This window comes from Aythya ferina (genome assembly GCF_964211825.1).
Source record: "Aythya ferina genome assembly, chromosome: 1".
NCBI lineage: Eukaryota > Metazoa > Chordata > Aves > Anseriformes > Anatidae > Aythya > Aythya ferina.
In genome coordinates, this window is record NC_140296.1 from 81585601 (window position 1) to 81611119 (window position 25519).

A 25519-nucleotide genomic window follows, 5' to 3' on the forward strand; every position below is an offset into this window, starting at 1 on the left:
CTTGGGAATGGTACAGACTTAACTGAAAACGAGGGCTTTCATGTGATTTAGCAAACTACTGGTCTTCAAAGTACAACGCAACAGCATCATGTATCACAGCAATGTAGGACGTATATACTTTTGCTCTGTCCCTATTATGAAATAAAATTGCATTAGCTTAAACCTATACATCCTGTTTCTCAGACTACAGCATCCTAAGACTTCCTAATCAAAACCACTCCTGAAAAATCAGGAGCGCTCCCTGCCTGCTCTCCTCCAAAGGAGCTCACTTTGGCAGAAGCCCAGTGCTCTCCCCCAGGAGAACAGACCAGATTCTCCACATCACTTTTAGGAGCGACTTCTAGTACTAGCAATACTTCTACATTACTCTGCTTCTATTTTTAGATGCTATTCAAGGAGCTCAAGTCCAGAACATAAGTTGAAAAACGTTTTCATGCATATGCTGGATGTACTTATTTCACACGAACAAATCTTTTCTGAATAAAGGCCAATGAGGTTTTGTGGCATGGGCAATAGCTATCCTGCATTTATTTAGAGCCTAAGAGCTGCTTTATTGAAAACAAAAGCCTAAAAAAGTCACAAGCAGCACAAAACATTGTGTGGCTAACTTCCTCTGCCAGAAACTGCTGTTGCAAACTGATGGTAATCTGAACTATGTCACCAATACCTGAACAGCTCTGTCTGGGCAGCCTGAACATTTCACAAACCAGTGTGAGAAAGCGTGAAAGCAAAGCTCACTAATGGGATAGCATGGAAACGCAGGACGTATACAGGAGGTCAGGAGACACTATTCATTTAAGTATCACAGTTCAGTGACTCAGTAGAGACTCACTGCCAGCCAGAGTTATCAAATTTGTTCCTCTCTTTAAACCCAATTTTCCATTTCCTGTTCTATTCCCTCGATACCAAGTCCTGTTTTGAGTCAGCCTCCCCTGACTCAAAGAGGCATGCTGCTTTTGGACTGCCACTCATTTCAAGAGCTGGCCATGTTTCACCTACTTTTCCTTCTTATTGCTGTGAATTATTTACTCCAGAAAGGCTAATTATATTGAAGAGACATTAGTTAGAACTTCCACAGTGCTCCACGAACATAATTTGCTGTTTGCAAGCGTGTGCTATTTCTGCGTAATGGAAGAAACACAAATCCTGCTTCCACACCGAGCCCTTGAAATGAAGGGTTACACCGGTGAAGGAACAAACCCCGTCTGCAGAGGCAGCCTTGCTCTCAGCACAGCTTCAGGAGGGAGCAGGGACCTTCTCCCCTCGTAGCTTTACTCACAAGTCAACATTAAAAAGTGGTGAGGGCAGGGATGCCAAACTGCACAGACAGCGACTTCAAAGCGAAACACAAATGCTGCTGGAACAAGCTGAATGCTTCCCCCATTCCCACATAGGGTTTGACACGCTGCTGCTGCTTGCTACGACTGCTGCCATCTCTGATGGCTGTTCCTGAATAAACGAATGCCAGAAACCTGTGCTTTCAAGAGCAAACTGCTACAACCACTTGATATTCACACTGCAGGCTCTCTGCCTCAGCAAGCATTTTTACTAGTGTTTGTATTCAGTGCCAGGTAGTTTTGCTCACATCCATTTTTTAATTATCTCAGGATTTTGACCGCTGTCTCTCACATCTCTGTGTTAGGGGTGCAAGCATCTCCCAGGACATCCAGCGTACACAGTGAGTGCTGGCCACGCACACCTGAGCTCAAACCCAACAAAAGCCAGCTTGGAAATGCCAAAGACCTTGCATCTCTCAAAGATTTCTTTTTAAATGACAATTCAAAATTAAGGAGAAAAATGATCTGTGCAAGCAACAAGGCAGGAATTGACATAACAGCTGTGGCAAAGACCTGACTGGCAACAAAACCTCATCATCACAGTTTCTGGATCCCTGGGTCATGGCCTCAAAATAGAAACCCAGATCTTACAGGCACCCTGAATTTATGACTTCCCATCTTACTACTTTGGACAGGTAGATTTAATAATTGGCATCATCTTCCAGCCCTTCTAGCTGTTCTGTCTACTTTCATTATTTCTTCTCCATTTCCCCTCTCCACAATATACTTAATACATGCAGAAATAAAGATTGCTATGTCACGTCTTGCAGTGAGAAGGATCCCTAAACAGCAGTTAACTAGTTGCTGGGTCTAGAGCCATTACAGCCTTTCCTTTATATTAAGTCGTTATGGTGGCTGCAATATTGCCCAGTTTGATGGCTGGATATAATTTCCATTAAGTTCTGGCAAACACTAATGTGACCTCACCAAAGGCTGCTAATGAAATCTAGCTCTGCTCGAATTCACCAGAGCTAGCTAACTACGAAAATCTTGCCTGAAGAAAACTATGAACACATCTCAAATGGAAAATGCAAAAGATATTCTCAATGGTTTCTTCATAAGTAAGGACAGCTTCCAGAGAAATAAAAATGACTTTTTAGGACTTCTCTTTTGCATTCACCTATCACGGCCTCCAGCATTTTCAGCTGAAATTACAACTCAATAAAAACAACCCGATACAGTTAACTCAGACTAGGGAGCATGTTGGTTAAATTAATTTTCTTCTACTTTTAGAGGTTTATTTTTAGATACGGGAGAGGAAAATGTGATAGCTCATTGGAACAATGGAAGCACAGCACATATAGATCATATTGGAAGGAAGAGCAAGCTAGAAACACAAGTTAAAGACAAGCCACTACAAAATGAAGAAGGAAAAAAATAAGCGCCTGTATAAATGTCTTGAAAATGCACAAGCAGAAGGAAAAAATGTGAAATGGACATTTCTGTTTGGCCATACAACTTTAATAGTGCTACACTAAATTTTCTAAGGAGATACAACATTTCCGTACACATACTGCATTTCTTCTAAAAATTCATGTGAGCAAGCTACAGTTCCTGTCACACGTAGCATAGCCAATTAGCTCACTTACAGCTATCATTAATGGGAATTTGACAGAGCCAAACCTCAGGAATCTGATTCTATTCTGACTAGAAAGCAAATACGGCCAGCAGTCGATTCATCGATGCAAACAGGCAAAGAAAAGAACTACAAAGGAACAGTATTTGATTCTTTTATTTTAAAACACAAAAGAAAGCTCTGATGGCACTGCTCATATTAAACTATCACAACTGCATCATTGATTTCCCTAGGATAATCTGCTTTTGTGATTTTTAGAACAAAGAACAGCAAAGCAATGAATTCTGCACACCGATAAAATCAATGGGTTTCCACACAACTCCTCAGTTTTGCCTCCAGTTAGAGAGCTTATTGATCACCCTAAAAGACAAGGGCCACTATATTCTACATTGTTAGCACTGGGCAAACACTTGGAGCACAGCAACCTGACCGGTGATTTACAGCAGGGTGTACTGGAATCTGTTTCTGCTCTACTGGCAGCAATCCTTTCTGCCCTCATACTCCTGCCAATATTTGTGTAAAAGCTTTCCTAAGTTAACACAATGATAATTCATAACACCTTTGCGTGAAATATGATCTAAACTTATGAATCATAACATAGAAGAACACAGTAAAACAGAAAGTAATAACGCCAACAAAATGAGACCAAGTTGATTCTTCTGTAAAAGGGAACAGCATCTCCCATAGGCATTATCTTGTTATAAATAATCCTACATTACACAATCCTCTCAATAATTTACTGACACTTTTAAAAAATCAATAGTTGTTAGGTAATGTTGTAAATGAAAAAGGTAAGAGTATCATTACTGACATATATAGAATGTTTCATCAGTAATAATATCAAGAAGAACCAACAGAAAGAGTTTGAGGGTCTCCAGACTTCAGAAATACTTTTAAAACATGATGAAATTGAGGATAGCATTGCTTCTGCCTCTTCAAAAGATTACAACTTATGGAAAACCTGAAGCTACTTCTTGTAAATGAGCAAGATACACTGATAAAGATCCTTTTAAAAACTACATTATTTGAGAGAACTTGTACTGATTCGACACTCTGCATCATAAATTGTGACACTTTTGACTCTATATGCAGAGTTCTTGAGACAAATATGAACTTTTGTGGAACTACAAACACTGCAGGATTCTCTCCCAGCCAACATTAAATGGCAAGAAACACTGCAATGACAAGGGAGGAATCTCCTGCAGCCAGGAGAGAAGTACTTGGGGAGGTTAATCTTTTGCAGTTGTAACCTGATGTTTTGTCAGTGAATCATGCGTTGGTGCTATGCATAGGTAAAGACAACAGTCCTGAAGCTTCTGAGTGGCAGTGTTCAAAGGTTAACCAACCTGACCCTGCCCGGGAAAAAAAACAATGACAGCAGAGTGTTGCTTTTGCTTATCTACACACTTGAAGCACAAATAAGGGACTGTGCTTACAAAGATGAAGACATTATTTTCCACTAGCCGTACCAACTTTAGGAGAAATTTGAGGACATAGGAAGGAAAGTCTATAGGTAGGATGAGAAATGTTAGAAAATTTCTGAAGATTCCAGTTTCAGTTTTTGTCTGGCAAGAAATACACTCACACTGCACCAATATCTGTCTCTGTAACGGAGAAACAAATGTATGATTTCTCATTACTATAAAGTGAAGACTTCCCTTCTGTGAACAAAGGCTACTTCATAAGCACTTTGTGAGTACTTCATATTAAAGCGATGAACTCCAGAGTTCAAGAAGTATGTAATTTATTTTAATCAGTTCCCATTTACAATGACTATTTTATAGATGGCTACAATTATAGTAAGTCCGCAGATAAAAGAAATCATTTCTGTAGCCTTAACAGAGCCTTATCAATTGAAAATTCTGATCTGCCTGTATCCAATTCAGGAGAACTACATTTTGTGAAACACATGAATTCTGGTCTGTGCCTACATTTATCTTACAAGTGAATGTTGCTGTTACACACAAATTATAAATACTATTAGCATGTAAATTCTATTGTGTGTTTATCTTAGGAAATTGTCTGCATATTTCCTTTATATACATACATGTGGAAAATTAGTGATTTATAATGACTCATTTATCGTAGAACTGCATTATTAAAATACGCACTTCTTGATGCTAAAGGACTTTTTGTCCTGAATACAGAAAAAATGCTTAAGTACAGTGATGTATAAGCTTAAGTCTATCTTCTGTCAGGTACATCCTATATACAAAGGAATTTTCCTTATGTGGGACTTGTATGAATAAGATTTCAGGCAGCCATGAAAACAAACATCCTCCAAAAAAGGGGTTAAAGAAAAAAAAGTTATTTCCAGTTATTTGAAACATCTCAGTTTGATTTCTAGTCTCCCTTTCTAGTTTACTTAATGACAGTTTTGGAGGCTAGAGACCAAAGAATGCTCTCTACAAAGATGGTCTGTTTCAATCTGTGAAAGTTAAAATTTTCCCCAAGTGTTAATCTCAGGACTTACTTTTTTATGTCATATAGAAAAAAACCCACAAAAAATAAGCTTTCCCTTTTTCAAGCCCTATCAAACAAAGGAGATTTTTGAAAGCAATTTTTTAAATTAACAAACCCATACTAAGTGGAGGTATTTAGCTATTTTCCAAATCTTCCTTTTCGGAAAACTGATGATACAATGACTGTATCTCTTGCTTTACGCAATGACTGTATCTCTTACTTTATATATGAACTAGCAATTATTTTTTATTATAATGTGGTAACTACAAATCTGAAAAAGCCTCTCCAGTCTTCTTCTCTAAACCATCATTTTCTTAGAAAAAAAGGACAATTAACTGTTAGAGGAGTAAATCTTTAAGCAAAGTAACAGTTCTGGTAGGCAGTTGATGTCACTAGAACTCATTTTCCTGTGTGTGGCAAAAGAAAAAAGCAAGAGTGTCATCCACGGAAAGATTAGGAAATAATGACCACAAAATTTTAAGTCCTTGTCAGTGATAGAATTTAGAACTTCAGGATGAAAACTTCTTTAAATCAACAACAAAGGAAGAATTAAGAAATGATACGTACCTTATCTACTGTGACAAAATCATTGTCAACTTCTATTGACCTTGGCCGTAGTTTTATAGGTTTGTCTTTGAAGATATCTCCAAAGCCAACACCCTTGACCTTTTTGGGTTGGATTGTCGTGCCTCCATTGGCTCCTTCTGATTTTGTGCTGCAAGAGTCACCACCATCACTCTCAGAGCCTGTAGTATCTTTTAGGCCTAGGAAATGGAGGGATAAAAGAAGGAATCTTAGGTGTGAAGATCCCTGTTTCCAAAAGAGATTGTGACTGGAACATGATCCCTCCCACCAAGCTCTATAGGAAAACAAAGGCTTGAGATACTGGTAGAGAAGAGGTTGTCTGTGCCATGCGCTCATTTCGGAGTTTTAAAAATCACATCACTTCATTGCATTGGTGTACTCATTAGAGCTTACACCAATCCACAAAACATGCATGCTCCGGGATCAAAACTTTATTCATGAAGACAGCCATTCCTTGAGTACCAAGAAAATCCGTCTTAGACAGATATGATTCGCCAGAGAGTTCATTAAATGAAAGAGTTAAAATCAGTTCTAGGGCAGCTATTGTATAAAGTCACTTAAAGCTAACAGTCAGTCAGACCAGGCATACTGTACCTTAAATCTGTATGACTCATATCAAGCCAATTGTGCAATTAGTATCTACAGTTACATTACCTAACTGGGAAATATAAAGCTGAAAGCTGTTTAAACAAATCTGCAATCAAATAAGCTGCATAATGTGTTCCCTGCTGAACATTAAATCTCTCTGCAGCATAGACAGCCTCATAAGAAAAGCACCCATGCACACAATCCTCTAGGAATATAATAAATCAAAACTGACACTCTGATTTGCATTACTTCTCTCAGTGAATAGGAAAATTTATCAGTGCTTATCTGAAAATTTCCGCTGTTTGAATAGCAGAGGCCACAGATCCAATATGGTGACGTCTCGGTCCTTTACAGGATGGTGCAGACTCAAGCCAAGCAGTCGCTGGCAGCAGAAGTGACCCACTGAAGTTTCCTCCAATTGAAACAGTCCCCAGAATCATTTACACCTTCCTTCCTTCCTACGTTGCAGATTGACTTGACTATGTTTCCAGGAAAAACACAGCACTTTATGCTAGCTACTACATCGCTAATTCTACCTAGAAATAGCAAACCCAAATTCTCATATTCCCCCTAGAAGCGTTTATGGTGCCACAGACACAGATCATATGAGTCAAAGAAAGAAAAAAATCAAATAAGCTTCTCAGCTTATTTTTTCTTATACCAAGGTCAACAAATTGATTGCAATGGATTTTCATTGTAAGGCTGCCAGGAGAGAAGAAAATCATCCTTAAATTCTAGACACCCCAAATCAAGTAGAGATTACATACAAATCTCTTTCCCTCTTCCCTTAGGTAAGCATATAGTCTTACCCAAAAATCATCTATATTTCCACAAAGAGGAGAGAAATGACACTAAGATAAGAAGAGAGTCTACTGGATTCCTATAAATGGCTTGCAAGTTGTGGAGCATGTGGGAAGCTTTACAATACCCTAATAATGCCTCAGATCCTACAATTCTCCAACATGTTTAAATAGCAAGAATAGGATGAAACAGCAATCTAAGCTGAAAGCACCTGAATGCTGTTTCTACACTAATCTAGAACAATCTTTTAAAGCCAAATAGAGCAATTACCTAGAGAGAATATTTTGATGGTCAATCTTTATGACTAAAATTGTTAATATTAACAACTGAATCCTTTCCTTCTGCCTTCCTGACTCAAGTGACAGCTCTAGGTTTAAAAGACCAAAAATCCACAGAATGAGAAACATTTTAAGGAGAGTGGAAAATGAAAGAGGAAATTTAAGGTATAGCTCCACATACAATTTCTTTCAGGTTCATTCTGTTTTTAAGAACAAAGGCAGAAAATAATCTGGGGCTTGGGGCACGGCTTTTGGTTTTGATGTTTCTTTTTAAGGTCTCCACACAACTTTCTGTCATTCGGATAAGCAGTAACTCGCTTTCAGGGAGTCTTCTTATCTTCCTGGCAATTCACTATTAAGGAACAAGACTGGTAAAACTCAAGATCTTTCTCAAGAGCTACTTTAAGCTTCTCCGATGAAGCACAGAAAGCACTACAAGTCCTGAGACTTACAGGAACAAATTTACAAGCAAGGAAGCGAGGGGCTCACCTGCTAAAATTGGTTTTAGCAGCAGGGTGCTGTGAGGAGAGGAATTCAGGAATTGTGTATTGGGATGGGATTTTTAGTGAGAATGGTTTTAGGAGATAAATTAGAGAAAGCTCCTGCTCAGAAACAAACAAAAAGGCTAAAGACTAAGCAAAATACTTTCTTTGGCTCTGTGGCCTCCTGCATGGCTGCTACATCTGCATGTTGAATTTATATATAACATTTCTGATTCTGCAAGGGTATGAGTTAGATACCACCATACAAGTTATTTCTTCCATAAATTGCCCAGGATTTGAATTAAGAAGAATTATAAACAGTAATAATAATCACAGTATGACTTTTCTCACATATGCTGGGGCCTTGATCTTTTTACTTTGACCTTTTTGTCTTCCCATGGCAGGCCTTGGTTAACACCTCAAAAGCTGGTTTCATGGGCTTATCATAGTTAAACGGTGGCATTCATGCCATCATTAAGGAACTTCTTCCAGGGCTCATAAAAGCAATAATGAGTGAATTCAAGCCTTCACTGCAATCCCGTTCTGTCTGGGCTGTGGTGGTGGTGATGATGATGGGGGCCCTGTCTGTAGCAGAGCCATTCCACAACACAGGGGTACTCAGAGATGCAGGGCAAGACTAATTAAGCCTGATAGGTATAAATCAGCAGCGTGGCAAAGTCACTGCCTTTTTCTTATTACTAAACCTTGTTGTGACTTGGGCAGTAACAATAGAAGAAAAAAGAATAATATTTCTGAGAGTAAAACCTCCACAACTCAAAATTCTGTACAAAGCACAGCGATCATTTTGTCTTTGCTGAACAAAGGATCTTCTTCTTTATCCTGATGTGGGATAGGGAAATTAGCCTCTGGCAAAAGTTCCCTGCTTCATCCTTGCCAGGATCTCCTAAAACTACTCTGTGACAGACAAAAGCAGCAGTGCAGAGACCTCCCTCCACAAGTAACTGCGTTTAATTGATAGGATGCATGACCTCTCTTAGCCACTCCCTGAATGGAAAACATGTCTTTAAAATAAATTAGTAAAATAGGTTTTCCACATCACTGATTGTGGGAGAAGAGGACATACACCTAGACCTGGACCTTGGCCAGTAGATGGAAATAAAATATGGAAGTAATTAAGGGAATTACTCAGCAGGTGTCATATGGACTTACAGTTCTTTGAAGCCTGCATGAAAGAGAGATCAGAAACCTCAAGGGCTCAAAGACAATTAGGCTTTTATTTCTGGGTAATCACTTGTTTTTCATTATGGCATCTTCATCTTCTATTACCATTCTTCTATGATGAGACAACACACCTTACATCAGAAGCCTCACCTCAGGCTTCCAACAGACTTCCCTAGCATCGCCCATCTGTGCTTGATGTTATCCAAGAGTCATTTCGTTCTCAATGCTGCCACGGAGCTTTTATTATCAGGACTGTATACTGTGACAAAGTTAAATAGGAAATATCATATATATATATATATATATTATATATTAATGAGGACAGAATGAACTGAAGTGATGCCTGTCCAAAGTAAATTGCATTTGAATGGTCAGATACAGTGGCCAACCTGACAAAGCTTCTTCAAAGTTAAAATACTTCTTTCTGATGAACTAGGAAAATGACAGAATTTATTATTTTTTGACTGACACAAACTGAGGATCCCCTTGGACTTAAATAAATGAGAATAAAAGCCCTAGCTTTTCCAAGAAGTATCTGCTCTTGCTCTTATCACTTGGTGGCTGTGGGAAAGAGGCAGAAGTGGCAGCAAAGAAAGGCAATATGCAGTAGAAATTCAGAATATCTTAGATAAAATGAACGTGTACACAGCAACATTAAGAAAAAATAACGCAGAGATTAATCTAACATGCTCTTGCTCTTAAAGACAAGCTGAGGGGCCCTTCTCTTTATCTTAATTTTTTCCCGAGGTACCTGAGATATACATTTTTGATGTGTATCTGTATTTTTGATGTATATCTGTATCTGTACAGATACAGAACTTGCAAGCAAGAATTTGCAATACTCTGCCCACCCTTGCATGACAAATACTCTCCTCTCACTTAATTTTTAGTTGGGTTGTTTACTGAAATAAATACATTTATGTGTCTGTATCTATTTAACGCATATTTGAATTTCTACCCTTTCCTGACAAAGAAGTTTCTCCTACAAAGTTGCAGTGGTGGAGACTAAAATAAGGTGCTATTCCACATTTTGACTGAAACCAAGGAATACTATTTTTGCAATAATTTCCCAAGTTCAACTTGAGACATGTAAGCCTTTGTGATTCTATTTTATTAAGCATTTTCCTCTAACAATTTCTTCGTCCAAGATCGAGAGATGAGCAAAACTGAAGTCAGAGAGTGATCCAAGAGCCTTTCTTGCCTTTTGAAGGGGATGCTCTTTGATTTTATTCCACAATACAGACCCCTTCCAGTCTCTTAAATAAAAACAAAAATCTGGGACCCGGGACTCTGAGCTTGTCCCTCCTCCCAAAACCAGAAAATTGCCCCTCTTCCTACTGACTCAAATACCCTCCTTTTTTCCTTCAGCTTTGCATGGCCTTTTTCACCATTACTGCAAAGGAAAAAAAAGCTTAGTAGGAGAACAGAGCTGGACCGTTTCCCTGAAAGCCAAATACAGCCCACAGATAGTGACACAGACTGACAGATTATGAATTTTAAATATGGAATTTTCTGCAAGAAGAGCTACGGTTAGCAGGGAGGTCACGTTGCTAAATGGGCATTAAAACCTGGAGTGTGTCTCAGCAGGCACAGTCATCTGCCACTGACAAGCAGTACGACCACACCGGAGCAGCTGCAGCAGAGCTGTGAATGTAGCACAAAGGTAAGGCCAGCACCTCATCAAACTGTCCTCAGGAACACTGAACACGTTTTTGGTTTTAATTCTAGTCATTAAATACTTCAGATATATCCAGGACAGGATAAAAGCTACACTAGTCAGGTCTCTTGCTATTATTATTTTTTTTAAAACAGCAGATTTTCTAGAAACATCATCTCTGTTTCAGCAATTGGATAGCTGACAAGCTAAGAACATAACAGCACTTAGTGCTTACTAACATGCCTAGTGTCCCACCAGTTCCAGTAATATGAAACTTTTTCAGACCCTTATAACGCTTTTAGGACTTTTTTGGATATCACTTCCCATTTCTGGCTCTATAAGCAAAGATGCTTTTATTTATTGTTGCCAAATTATCTGTAGCACCACAAGGCAGAGCTCAAACCTGAGTGTTAGGTGCGCTTTAATAATATGCTTCCTAAAACCTGGCCAAGGGCAGCATCAGCAGCAAGGGGATAAAATTCCCAGGAATCCCAACTTTTGGCTGGAACTAGATATGGGACTCCTGGCATAACGTTATTTAAAAAGATCCCGAGATCTAAGATTCTCGGTTGCTTCATGCTCCTTACAAGTGCAAGATAATTTAGTATTCATGAAGATTAAATTCTCACAACACTGTCTGGAGGAATTTCACACTTCACACATATTTTTCCTCTATGGCTATATATGAGGTATTAGTTTTCTCACGACATTTCAAACATACCACACTTCTGTTGTGCCAGTTACAGGTCTTTTGAGAGCAACATTCTGAAATGTACCAAAACAGATTAGCTCAAACAGGGATTAAGAAGAGACCACAACATCAAACTTAATTCACCAACATCCCCAGAGCTGTGCTGGCATTAAACCAAGATTCTAAACCAGAAAGATTTTTAGGGATGATAAAGGGCTGTGTAAACTAAAGCTGTTAAAATAAAAATAAACAGCTGTGATAAAATTAACTCCATTCAAAGCAGGAAAAGAATTGTTTCTAAATAGCTTAAAATGGCAGGAAAAATGCAATACATGGTAAGCCTTACAGAGCTTTCTATTTTAAGGTATTGTTTACAAATTTAATTTTTATTCTGGATTGTTCTCTCTACAGACTTTTTCTGGCATTGAGGAAAAGACAAGAACACTGCTGATGTGTGAGCCAGGGATGCTCAGGCTCTCTGAGCTCTTCTTGGACTAGCTCTGTTAAGCCATGTAAAGGTCAGCTGTTCAGAGGCACACACCTGAGACAATGCAAACAGTCTCCTGATTTGGTCTGGCAGCCAGAGAGAAACGCTGTCAGCTGTGTTTAATGGAATAAAGAACTGTGTAAATGAAGCTTATTGGGATTTCTGCCTTTTATGGGAGGGAGGAAAGGCAAGGGGAAACGTGGTCTTTCCTTCTATTTAGAGAAGGGTGGTGTGGAGCTCCTGAGCGACTGATGTGAACGATAATGAAGGTGAAGCCATAGATGGCAACTGCAGCAGATGAAACAGGAAGCGTCTTTCTTCCTTTTCCTCACACAGAGGCAAAGGCAGAATGCATAGATACAGCCTATCAGGTACTTAGCTTGAGCTTGTTTTCTGTGAATGTCCTGTATTTTGCTGAAGACATCCTTAACAACGTTCTGTAGTGTCAATTAAGGAAGGCAAAAACAGAAGAGGAAGCTTGATTTTTAAAATGACTGTAAAACAAAGCTGCACTGCTCCTTCATAATTAAAGGTTAATAAATTCACACTTTAAAAAAAAACACCACATTTATGCTTCTTAACCGAGTGATTATACATGTACAAATGGTTGATGCAGACTATCTCAATATTAGTCATTATTTGTTCTTCTTGGTTATGCTCCTTGAAGAAATGTAACCTTGTATTCTAAACATTTTGTCATTTCCTTTCACAACGTTCATTTTCCTTAACACAACGCTTCTTGCCGCGTAACAAACAGCCCCAAGATTTTATGCTTTCACAAAATATCATGCAGGGAAAAGGGGAGCAGTGTCCTGCACCACGTAGCAGCATGCATTATGGGCAATGCAGTACAAGCATCTTCTGCAGCATGAACACGGAGCCATCAAGGAGGAAATTGGTGGCTTCACCTCATCCCCAGCCATTTCCCTGAGTACCACAAGAGCAAACAGAAACAACCACTCATTCAGGAGTTTCACAGCTGTACTCTCGCCTTCTTCATTTTGGAACTGTTTTGTCATCACCCATGTTCTCTCCAAGTACAGGAATGTGTTATTGTATGTGAAATAACAGATAAGCAACCACAGCCAAAAGGATTCTTTCCCTGCCACTCACCAAAAACTGATCTTTAATGAGACTCATGGAAAGCCACTTGCTGATGGGAGCCCAAATCTTTGGAAGGATTTAATGCAATGTAATTCTTCTACCCACCACCCGCAATCGCTTGCCATCTGTACATTTGTTCTCCAGAAAACAGGATGCTTATTCTTAATCAAAAATTTTTCTCTCGTCCATTTTTTAACATTGTTCTTTGTCAGATGTTATTTTTCATTGTAGCAGCTGTGAATTTATTACACGGTATTCTTTGTGAGCAAGTTAGAAGCCGAAATAAAATTTGTAACCGTCCTCTTCAGAACTGTTCAAACCCACGTCCTGGTTTCTCGTTTAACTGTGCTCACATTCAGACATTCTTAAATGGAGTTAATAATACCACAAATACGTCAACCATATTGATTTCTTTGAACTCTGACCAGACACTGTTCCTCAAGGATTAGGAAAAAAAATTAATGTGTTGGAGCAATAGAAAACACAATTAAGGTTACTCACGAATACTTCTGTTTCAACGATCCTGTCTCATCTTCTTCCATTATATCTAGTATCTATTACTGACAGCATTGTGGGTCCATGTATAAGGAAAGAGAGGCAAATATTTGTCAAGTCAGGCACTGAATCTGCCCTGTTCCTCTGTTGTAGCATTTTCAAAGGAAAAGAAAGCGAAGGAAGAAAGAGAAATTAGACCAGTAAAAATAAAAAAATAAAAAACCTTAGAAATCCAAGATGCAGGAAAGTTCTAGGATGAGAGGAAAGAGGGCTGTGATCAACAAAACGACAAGTAAGTAATTTGCTGTTGTTGTGTGTTCACCCAGCATACACAGCAGCAAAAATTCTCTGACAGCAGGTTAATGAGCAGAATACCAAAGGAGTTAGAGCTATTGCCGAGTGGAGTTTGGCATCCTAATGACTGAAAAAGCCATGTCAGCATGTGAAGGCAACGCTGGCTGCTTATGCAGGAGACAGTCTTGCATATTTCAAGGAAAAGTATCTCTAGAAGCAGCTACAAACTAATTTGACAGCATTTAGCTACTCCAGGCCTTGGTTAAGAAAGAAAATTTCTTTTAAACATAGCAGTTGCAAAATGGCTTTCAAAATGAAATTATTTTAGCGCTACGCACATGTTTGTAAAGTAAAAGCATTTTTCTTCTGAAGCTTGCTTCAGAAGTTGAGCAACGCTTCATGCAATGCAGTACAGGCGAATCGAAGCACCCTTTGGGCATAAGGAATCTGAAGCTATGAACTGACTTGTGCTTAGCTTATGGAGCAATCAGAAACCTGACAGCGGAGGAGCTGTGGGTTGCTTGAAACCCACGGTCCTAAATGAAAACAGTCCTGTGGAGTGTCTCCAAACAGTTTTCACTGGAAACACAAGCAGACAGGTATCTGCCTAAAAATAAGGGCCACAGATAAGGTACAAAATGGAACAGGCTGGCCACACCTTCCATAGGCCTGCTGTGGAAGAAAATTAGTATGCAGGAAGAGAGCTGCCAACAGATGCAACAGGAAGAATAGTGAAACCTCCTCTCTGCATGTTAGTCAGGAGATAACATCTGACAGTAGCGATGCCAACTCTCACTTTGCTTAACACTTTCCCAGATGATCTGATTTTGTCTACCACCCGTTTCAGTCCCAGATTTAACCCAGTAAGTGACAAACAGGCTGCAAAGGTAGCTGGACATCTGGCCTTCTAAGGTGCAGCTTTACAGGGAGAGCAAGACACCTCGGTAGCATGAAAACAACAAAATGCACGTCTCAACCAAATGCCAAGGGACATAGTATCAAACACGACATCTTTGGGCAGCTTGGAAAACAAAGTTCATAGCGGTGTTTGTCCTGGGCAATGGGAGACATCTACTGTGGGTTGTCTTCTTGCAGCTAGTGACTAAGAATGCCTGTAGATACCTATCCAACCATACGTGCTTTGAAATGTTTGTTGAAATTTATTTTGCGCAACATGGCATGATCACCAGTGATTATTGTTATCAAGGAGAACTAAATGCAGAGCTCTAGCACAACTGGACGTTGAATTCTTTCTGGTTTTACTTAGGCTCTGCCTATATAACTGGAGAAGGCCATTTGACGGTTAATAAAGAATGGGCAGGGCATGAAAAGCAAGTTTTCTGGTAACATTGGTAACTCTCTGGGCAACACTGCCCAGAGAGTTTACTGTTGTGAAATTAAGGCTCCAAAGGCAGATCTCATATCTGATTTGAAGTTAGGTTTTGAAATGAGAAGTCACACACACCAGAGTCACTTTGTAAATCTGTGTTACTCTCATCAGGTAAGTGGATCATCATCAAAAACAGAGGGGATTGAAAACACGATGGTCTAAGAAATCTGCAGGAAGCACACACTCTGATTAAGGCAGTTAAGAAGGCTCTAAGGTGAGATGCAGCAGAAAAACATGAAGCCACGTTGGTCTGCTCCAGCCAGAGCAAGAGCTTGGTCTGAAGTTCGAGAAGAGCTCAGAGAAGAGGTGAATTCTGGTAGACAGGGAGATCATTTACCAAGGGCTGCACACATAGACGGAACTTCAGTTTTTGCTCAGACAACAACAGAAGTGCAAGTGCAAGTTACCAGCGTAGAAGGCTATCACTTCTACTGCTTCATCCTTTGCTGTGAATATGCTGAAGACATAATTCAACAGAGGTAGGAAAGCAAACTCCCCCACCCAGAGAGTAGAAGGAAGGGCAGCACAACTTGGGTATTCTGGAGAGAAAGCTGGATGAGATAAAATCAGATGCCAAAGTTAGCACAACATCCTGTTCACCGGAGGACAGGACTGAACGCTTTGTACTTAGTCACACTAAATGTGACTCGGTAGGATCTCTTTCTGCTAGATTTCTGGATGAGAAGCAGGTGGAAGGACAGATTTCTGTCTTCCTTGCTTCCTCAGTCTTGCATCTGATACCACTATCCTCTCTTCTTCTGTATTAACAGGGTAGTAAAAGCATATGAAAAGCAGCATATGTTCCATGCTTCCAAAACGCAGAAGGCAAAAACCTGAACATGAAATGAAAGTAGCTTTGTATCTTTTACCTGCTTCCTTGGCAGAAAAACCTATCAACCAAAACGCTGTGAGTAATAGCTGTCAAAGACAGAATGCCAAAAGAAGAGCATGCAGTAAAATTGATACAAAACAAAACAAAAGCCACGTTGTTCTTAAGAAAAGCACAGCGTATTTAATGAATTCAGCAATTCTAATGGGAACTTCAGTTTTAGAGCAGATGGAGATTTAATTCAAAGATTTGTGGTTATTATCAATCGTCTTCATATTTCAGGTGGCAAAATAGATGGGACTAAATGGTCTTCGTTTCAATCCATAACAAACCCAAACATCCCGTGTAATTTACAGTTTATTGTGGGCTTACACGCATACATTATATGGACATAACATATACATGCACAGAAGGACTGAGTGCATTCTCACTGCGTTAAGGCTAGGCAGTTCATCAGCAGCAAACCGACTTGAGCTTACAGACAGATAGATATGCATGTAGAGTAGCTGTAAGTGAGTAGCAGTGGCACACTTTACAAGTGTAGATAAATCAAACAAGTACTGAGGACTGAAGCTATTGCTTGTTGATTTTGAAACACACTCACTGTTATAGCGTCTGTAGCTGTCAATCTTTGCCGGTGCCACTCTGTACAGAATTGTCCCTTCAAAGGCAGATTTTCCTGACAGCAGGGAAGAGAAGGAAAGAGGGAAAAAAAAGAGAAAGGGGTGGGGTGGGGGTGAAGAGATCGAATGATGGTAAAAAGAAGGGAGAGGAAGAGGTTTTAATCTGTATTTTCAGTCACTAACATTTTTAAAGACTCATTAGCAAAACAACGAGAATATTAACAAAAGTATCTGATTTTACATGAAGTTAAAATGTTCTTACTGCATGTATGTCAGATAAGAGAATCTCATGATTTTGCTAAAGCTGTTCTTTACAATGTCCAACAGAATGCATTTTTGCTTCGGTTTTGTCTGTTGTCCATCAAGATTCATAACTCGCAAATTAAATGATTTGTCTGTCTTATTCAGCCCCCTCATGGAGCTCACAGGAAGCCTGAAAAAAAATCAGTACTGCAATGACGTACTCACAGTGGCTCAACACTCCTGTTGCAGATGTAGTGAACAAGCACAGCTGACTTCCAAAGAGGGCACTGAAATATTCTGCTTTCTTTAATATACCAGGATCCTGTGAGCATCAAAAATGCTGCATCTTTCCAAGAGGATTTATTAGAAATATTTTGGACATGGGACCTAGTATTAAACAATGCTTTGCTGAAGGAATAGATACAAAAAAGCTAAATAAAGCAGTTTTTCAGCCAATGGCTTAATCAGGTGTTTTAACTCTGTACACATTAACAAAAACAAAACACGAAAACTTAAAAAAAAAGAAAACAAGAAAAAAGAAAAACACTTCCCATCCTAGGTATTTAAGATAACATTTCCACTATCAAAACCATGAATTTCTTGGTGCTTTTTTTTTTTTCTTTGATAGCAAGACAACTCATGCTCTGGCAGTCATGGTATGGAATTCAAGTGAAGGCAAAGGGCATGAGCATTTGAGGTGTCACTTTTAGTTTTGTTAACCCAAGGTATACAGGCAAGTCCAAAAATATACCAATGTCAGCTTGCTGTCAAGATCACCTAGGTATACTATCACAAAAATTAATGTATTCAGTATAATTTTATAGCAAAATAGCCAGTACATGTGAGTTATTTCAATATAGCATCCACCCATTCTGGTACCAAAAATGTAGATTATATTTTTTCCTGCATGTCATTCTGTTGGACTTTCAGGAAACAAAAAACTATGCCTATGTATATATCGTAAAAAGCAGTTTCTTTGTTTTGTACCTGTAGTTTAATTAACAGCACAAAGTTTTCATTGTCTTATTTTTACATAACGAGGAAGCAAAAATGCTGCAAATCTACTTTTCTACCTGGCTTTTACAAGATACCATTCAAATAATGCCATTAAAACTTTCAAGGTACAGTTAAGAAATTGCTAAGAGAAAGGCATGTTAAGCTTCATGACAGTGAAAAGAACCAGAGAGACAGGAATGAACATCAGAAAGCTTTAAGAATACAAAATACACCAAGTTGCCCGACTGAAGCATCAGCTGCTGAGTCCATCACCGGTCCTAGTTCCTGCAATCATGACTCCTCAGTAGCCATCACTAACAGGTTTCTAAAAGTAATTGATACCTAACGTGAGGCCTAGCAACTTCTGAACAGACAAACATGCAACAGGCTACCTTTAAATATTGCCATGACATTGCCATGAACATACTAAAATGCCTTTGAAATCATCTCAATAATAAGTTGTGATTCTCAGATGCAATTCATTTGATTATGGGACAGCTTTCCTGCTTCTCCACAGACTGTAATGACAAGATGCAGTATACAAAATATTCTTAAAATCAATACTAGATAGCTGAGAAATCTCAAAAATAATTAGCCTTATAGTTCATGTATCCATTTAATATAGTGGAAAAATTATAATGTATACTTCCCATTCTTGCCGTGTAACCTTCCCTCAGAGAAAAACAATGTTCTAATTTAAGAGGATGCTTTAAAGAACAAAGAACTGTTGTTCACTCTAAGGGTACTTGAGCCTGTCCCTACTCGTATTTTGAAATGTGTCTTTGAAGACAAAAGAAAGGTGGAAATCACCTTACAGCTGGGACAAATATTTAAAATAAGTATGTGTAGATAGACAGATAGATAGATCTTTTGATCTTGTAACAGTCTCACTTTCTAATCTGCTGAGCATCTACCAACCTAAGGGAAATCATAGGTTCCCTGCCCTTTCAGTTAAGGGGCTATTAAGTCCTGCTATTTGTCTTGAGAAATGTTTAGACACTTTAAAAAAAAGAAAAGGGACTTCTAATTCAGAAAAAAATTCTGAGGTTACTCTATAGCAGAGTGTGAAAAGAAATCAAGCCAGTTCCTTCTGGCCATTTACTCATTTACATCTGCTGTAAAATGTACGTGGGCACATTAAAAAATAATAAAAACAGACAGCATCTTTTTCCTCATTAGGTCTCTGTAGGTCATAACACAATGACAGAAGAATATGCGTTTTCGTTATCTTTATTCCTAAAAAGCCAAGCTATATTATTTCTCTCTTCTGTATTGCTTCTGCTGAGCTCAACAAAAAATATGTTTGCACTTCCAAATGGTTCTCTCTGGAGAGGGTCATTAAAATGTAATTAAAATATTAAGTTTAACTAACAAATTATTTTTAAGTATTAATAAAATAAAACACTCATGTTTGCACAGTGCTCTTTCTCCAAAGATCCCGTGCTACTATTCCAAGTCTTGCAGTGAACTTGCCAAGTATTACCTTAACCATGTTATAGCCTAGGTTGCTGAGTTTAAGGCTGCTGCTCAAGATTGCAGAGCCATACCCCAATCCATTTTAGTACCCTCTAGGAACTGTGTGGAACCTCATTGACCACCCAAGTTTCTGTTTCAATGCACATGTACAGCCTCTTGGATCTGAGTGTTCACCCAGAAAATAACTTAAAAATCTACAATTCATATTCCAGATTTTTGCCTTACAAAGTCCTGCAACTCAGACATATTCCAACAATGTTTCCAGTGAAACAAAAAGGAGTTATTGCAGATTTGATGCTCTCTCATGTCTTGTCATCCACAGAGGAAGGAGCTGATCTAGAGGCATGCATGAATGTACACCCTTATGAGATATTACCTAGAACATTATGTAGGCCTAATGCCCAAATCATCCAAAGGTTTCTTGTTTTTTATATTGCTGTGTTTAAAGAATAAGCACAGATGCTTGAAATGGGATTATCACTCCTAGTTATTTGCATAAACTTGCAGAAAAATTTTCTATCTCATTATAGAGATTTTCAAATACAGATAGTCAGGGTACCTGAATATAGCCTCCTAAAGCACCATGTGTTAGAGTGTAACACCCATAAAAATTACATAAAGCATATAGAAAGAACTGTGCCAATGCATATTTCCCATGCTTCTGCTAGGAAAATGCAGTTCTGAAATTGGTGGTGTTACTTCCAGAAAAAAAGAAATAAAGATAAAAAAAAAGCAGGAAAGCCCCCATAAGAATTTCAACATTCCTTGAGTCTCTTTTTCTCTCTCAGGAGGCTTGCAGAACTCTGTTTTTTAAGTTTAGAAAATAGCTCCTAATAACACATCATCTTAGCTAGCCACAAAGCACCTCCACATAGTTAACTTTCAAATAAAAGAGAAATAATACTCATCTCTCAGCTATAGCTATCTTCAGTTTAGTTAAAGAGACAAAACCAGTATCTATGTTGCTGGCATCTTCTCAATACAAGTCTCACAAATGACAGATTCCACTGGCAGTCAAAACCAGCACACAACACTGATAGCATGAACAGACTATATGCCATTAGGGGTGTCGATGGAGCAGTCAGTCTAATGATTTGTGGCTACAGTTATGCTCTCCAATGTATGTTTTTATTAAAAGACATTTTTAGGATGCTCATTACAAATAAACTATTACCAAATTACCTGGGGAAGAAATATTCATTCATATGGACAGAATTGGGGCATTCCATCCCTAACGGTATCACTTACCTTTTTCATTTATAGACTACCAAGCATTATAGAATCCAGAGCTGAAACTACGTCTATACAATTAGTTCTTCCAAGACTCACTGTGCTTATAACAAAAGAAATTCATGGTTCAAGTTATAGGCAGCAGTTTGCAGTCTCACTGAAATGCCCAACTTCACTTAATGCCCTTCTTCCCTTTCCATCACACTAAAATTGTTAACTTCTTTACAAATATTTTCATTCAGGTTTGAAGGAACGTTACCTGTTATCACCATTAGCAGCACTGACCACATGACTAGGTCTCCGGTGCCACTACACATACCACACATGAATAAGAACTCCATTACAAAAACAATAGGAAAATATTTCATCATTGCATAAGCAAGGTTTCTCAGAATCTTATTTCTGTGGGATGGAATAAAGATAAAGTTACCTTAAGTGGAAAAATGAGAGGGAAAAAAAAAAAGAAAAAGAAAAAGCTACAAGAAAGAAGCATAATTTTCTGCCTTTCACTGGCAGGGTGAGCTATAGAGCCTTTGGTAAACTTCAGCTGAAATAAGCTTGCAAAGATCTTGGGAGCCCTTTCACTTTTATCTGTTGCAGAGATCTCAGAAGCATACTATATAGCAATGAGCATCTGCACTGTTGAAGATAGTAAACAGACTGTAAAGGAAGAATTTGGTGGGTAAATGTGGAATTATCCTGAAATATGTTGATACAATCGATTTTTTTTCTTTTCACTGAGGATTCCAAATCGACCACTGAATTAGGAGGTAACAAGAATATCTATTTGAAAAACAGAAAATAAAATTAAAAAAAAGACCGGCAAGTATCCATTTGATATAACAGCATACTTTTGGTTCAGGTTATTCTTCAAGGGAAGCTATAAATAGGATAACCCACTACCATGCTTATACTATTGCATACTTAGTTACCAAACATGCTTTTCACCTGCAGCAGTACTGGCCCACTGTAAGTGAGAGAACAAAGTCCATGTCCCAGTTCTGGCCTTTTTCCCTTTGGCTGCTGGGGCAGTGGGTGACGGAGGTGATAGTAACATGCTCAGCACCTGGAGGGAAAAAGTGCCGCATGTCCCACACCAATAATTATGAATCCTTAAATCTACTGGAGGCATTAAAGAAGGTATGGCACTTTAATCCCTCATTTAAATAAGCACAGCCACTTCGGAAATGTTTGGTTACTTTGCTCAGTTTCCACATCTAAAGACAAAAAAAAATCTTAATTCATTTGGAAATACAAAGCCAGTAATCATCATTGCCTGCTGTGTTCTTGGTCTTGGTTGCAGCTGGGCAAGTCTTAACTCAGGTAGCATCGCCAACTAGTATTGCCAGTACTCACTTAGCACCATCATCTGACCCTTTCACAAAGTAAATTAAAAACAAGGCATTCAAAAACACTTCCAAGAAAGAGATAAGAATGCACTACCCTCTCAGTGTGTTGGCTAAGCACGCAGACATACATCCAGAACATCAACAATAATTGTTCTTACTTGGCTTTACTTGTTCTTCCTGTGCTGTTCCAACATCGTCAGAATCAGACAGTTCCTTTATGAAGTTGGAAGGAAACATGCCCGTCTTTCCATTAAGTATTCCTTCCCACCAGCCCTCTTCGACCTGCACCAAAACAGAAATAAATTAATAAATAAAAGGGTTTAACATAAGCAACACTTTACGGAGTCACATTACATACACGATTTTCAGTAACACCAGTCATGATTTTGAGCAGTTCTTATTAATTTCAGGTATATGCATATGGCTGAGGCTCCAAGCTGAAGCATTTCTCTCTTTTTTCCTCTTTTTTTTTTTTTTCTTTCTAAATTAAAAGATGCCCATCTGTAAACGTTAGCAGTGCTGGTCCAGTCAGAATCATGGACAAACATTAAATAAAAGGATAAAAGGACAACTTTGAGAGCGCAAGGTGTCTCCACATTGCAATTTTTATGGATATCAGTTCAATCCCTAAATTTTCAGTGCACACTATTCTCCTACTCATAACTGTCTTAATATTCACGATTTACACATTATAAGACTTTCAATTTCAGTCTTAATATAAAACATAGGAATATCGCTGCCTTCTCCAGCAAAACCAGAAATTCTCCATTTTAAAAATTAAGAATGTTGTCACATCATTAAGATGTAAATGTAAGAAATCTACAGTATTTCCACAGAATAAACAGTATTGACGCACATTTGACTCTGGAAGAGTTACAAAGAGCTGCTGAAATAAATAATGATAATATGGTCAGAAAGCACAGACACTTCCTAGCTGAATCCCAAGAGAAAATACCATTTAAACATGACTAACTCCCTCCTAGATAACCCCATTCAGGATAGAGTGGCAGTGTCATACAATGAAATGACAGCCCTTAGAAACCAGATGCCTTTAGGTTATAATGGGGCAGCAAGAAATGACTTACTAATGAATCAGCTGAAACACACCCTTGACAGATAAACATTTTTCATCTGTCAGACACTGTTCATTCACCAGAAAAATGACAGGGGAGGACAGCACCAGTCTGTGATACATCAGCCTCCAATACTGTTTGACCCACCTCTTCCCCGTCCCCCCTCCAAACAAGTTATGAAAACCTGAAGTTATGTTACAAGTTGGGGGTCTTGACGTTTACTGTCAAAAATCAAACCAACCCCTTAACTCAAATGGTATTAGCTAACTAATACTGGGGAAAAAGTTTCATATCACTTCTCTGTGAAAATGTTGAGTTCTTAGAAAACAGATATTTTTTACCTTTATACAACACAAGCAAAATTTTTGTCAAACTACAGAAGAATGGTTACATTTTTTTTCATTTTAGCTACAAGTACAATTCTATTATAAAGCAAATTGTTATTACTTCAGGGTCAGAGTATTTCCTGTGTTTTTTCTCCGTCTCCATCCTTTTTAGCACATTTCCTGTCCTCCTCGGTTATTTTTTGTTTAAATTTGAAAGCAGTTCAGGCTACCAGAGCTATTTTCACGTAATCTCAGTATCTGTTTATGACAAATTTTCTCTCTTTTTTTCCCACCCTAATGCATCAGTAACATCCGTGAGGTCAGGCAGAACTTTGGCAATAATGGCTATTATCTTGCTGATACTTCTGAGAAGACGATGCATACGAATCACTCAATGACTTCAGTGAAGCGTTTTACATGATAGTCTCAAAGCCTCTGAATGCTAATGTTTGGTTTTGTTCTCCCCAAACTAAAAAAACACACAGAAAAATGAAACTGAAACTGTATGATCCACAACACTTTGCAGTCTCTATAAATAATATCTTTAAGTATCTATATATTTATACAGAAAATACACAAAATGGCCAAGACTCTTTGACTATAACCTATTTCTATTTTTCTGATGCACTATACCCAGATGGCTCTATTGATTACAGCTAAACATTAAACTGTAACTGCATTAGCTGATTGACCAGAAGATTAAGCACAGTGGAATTACACAGTTCCCAAGACCTCTGCTTTGCAAGCTGTTGTGATTACTTAAAAGAAATAAGGTGACCTATACCACTCAGCTCCATCTCTCCCTCAAGTACTTCTCCTGCTTCCTTCTTCCAGGGTAACACTTCACAGTTTTCTTGTAAGTTAACATTAGCACTCTTTATGTGGGGATCCATATGTACACATACAGAAATACACATGCACATAAATCTATAGATATCTACATTGGATGCAAATACACTCACAGCATTCATTAGCTGCTAACTGTTTGATAATTTTACGAATTCAGAGAAATCTGAAGCCATAACCAGATTCTTTCCAAAAGAAAACACAGAAGGTTAGCAAGACATCACAGGCACAGGTCAAACAATGCATGCAAAAGATTTAATTTTTCATCAAAAGAATCAAAAAACTGGAAGTATTTTTAAGCACTATAGCTACTTGCTAGATGCTTTTATCAGCCTCAAAACACACCAGCTAGAGATTAATCCATGTAATAAAAACGACAGTAAAATACCCCCAGGATTTAGTTATCCCAAATAGGGGCAATCCATTGCCATACGGTTTGAAATGATGCAATAATTCCTAGCCAATAAAACCTACAAATGAAAATCCATTATTCATGGGGGTAATCCATCTGGAGGTACAAGCACTCAATAAAATTTGTTACTATACTATTATAACAAAGTGCTTTCAGGATTTATGCATTTAGCTCCTAATTTATGCTCAGCATTCATGTACTGAACCAAACTGAAGAGGAGGATTCATTCAGTACTCAGTGGCCCTAAACCTGAAGTTTTGCTATTCATAACATCACACGCACCAAGATAAGCTCACTCTGAATGTGAAATTTTGTTTTAAAGTTAGAACAATCTTTCCCACATGCTCATGTAAGTGGCCATAGCCAGAGATATTTTCAAGAAATGTTTTCAATGTGTTGTATCTGGTTAATGTCTTTTGGGAAGGCACGGCATGTCCTTGTCTTGCCAAGCCCCTGGGCTGCCAGTAGGGCTGTCACACCACATCTGAAGAGCACCAACGTACAGGAACCTGACTGAAGACACTTTGTTACTCCAATTCATATATTTAGGAGGTAACACATGCATCTGACTACAACACACTCGGTGTCAAACATAGGGCAGGGACAGATCCAGCAGCAGACAGCTAGCTATAGGTAGTCCAGTGACTGAATGAGATTGAATGAGACACAAACAACAACATAACCAGAGAGTGGTGCATCACTTCTT

At 38.5% G+C, this 25519-nt stretch overlaps 1 protein-coding gene across 5 annotated transcripts in view; it reads right to left on the reverse strand.

The window, feature by feature from the left end:
* SH3KBP1 (SH3 domain containing kinase binding protein 1) overlaps positions 1 to 25519 on the reverse strand; it is a 219217-nt gene that overhangs the window by 76079 nt on the left and 117619 nt on the right. For 3 of the 5 annotated variants that reach the window (XM_084505543.1, XM_084505541.1, XM_084505544.1), the window contains 3 exons: positions 22315 to 22438; positions 16844 to 16918; positions 5944 to 6140 (listed from right to left, as the gene is read on the reverse strand). In XM_084505543.1, the coding sequence (XP_084361669.1) occupies positions 5944 to 6140; positions 16844 to 16918; positions 22315 to 22438 (396 nt within the window). The remainder of the gene's footprint in view (positions 1 to 5943; positions 6141 to 16843; positions 16919 to 22314; positions 22439 to 25519) is intronic. The other 2 variants (XM_084505542.1, XM_084505545.1) reach the window with 1 other exon arrangement.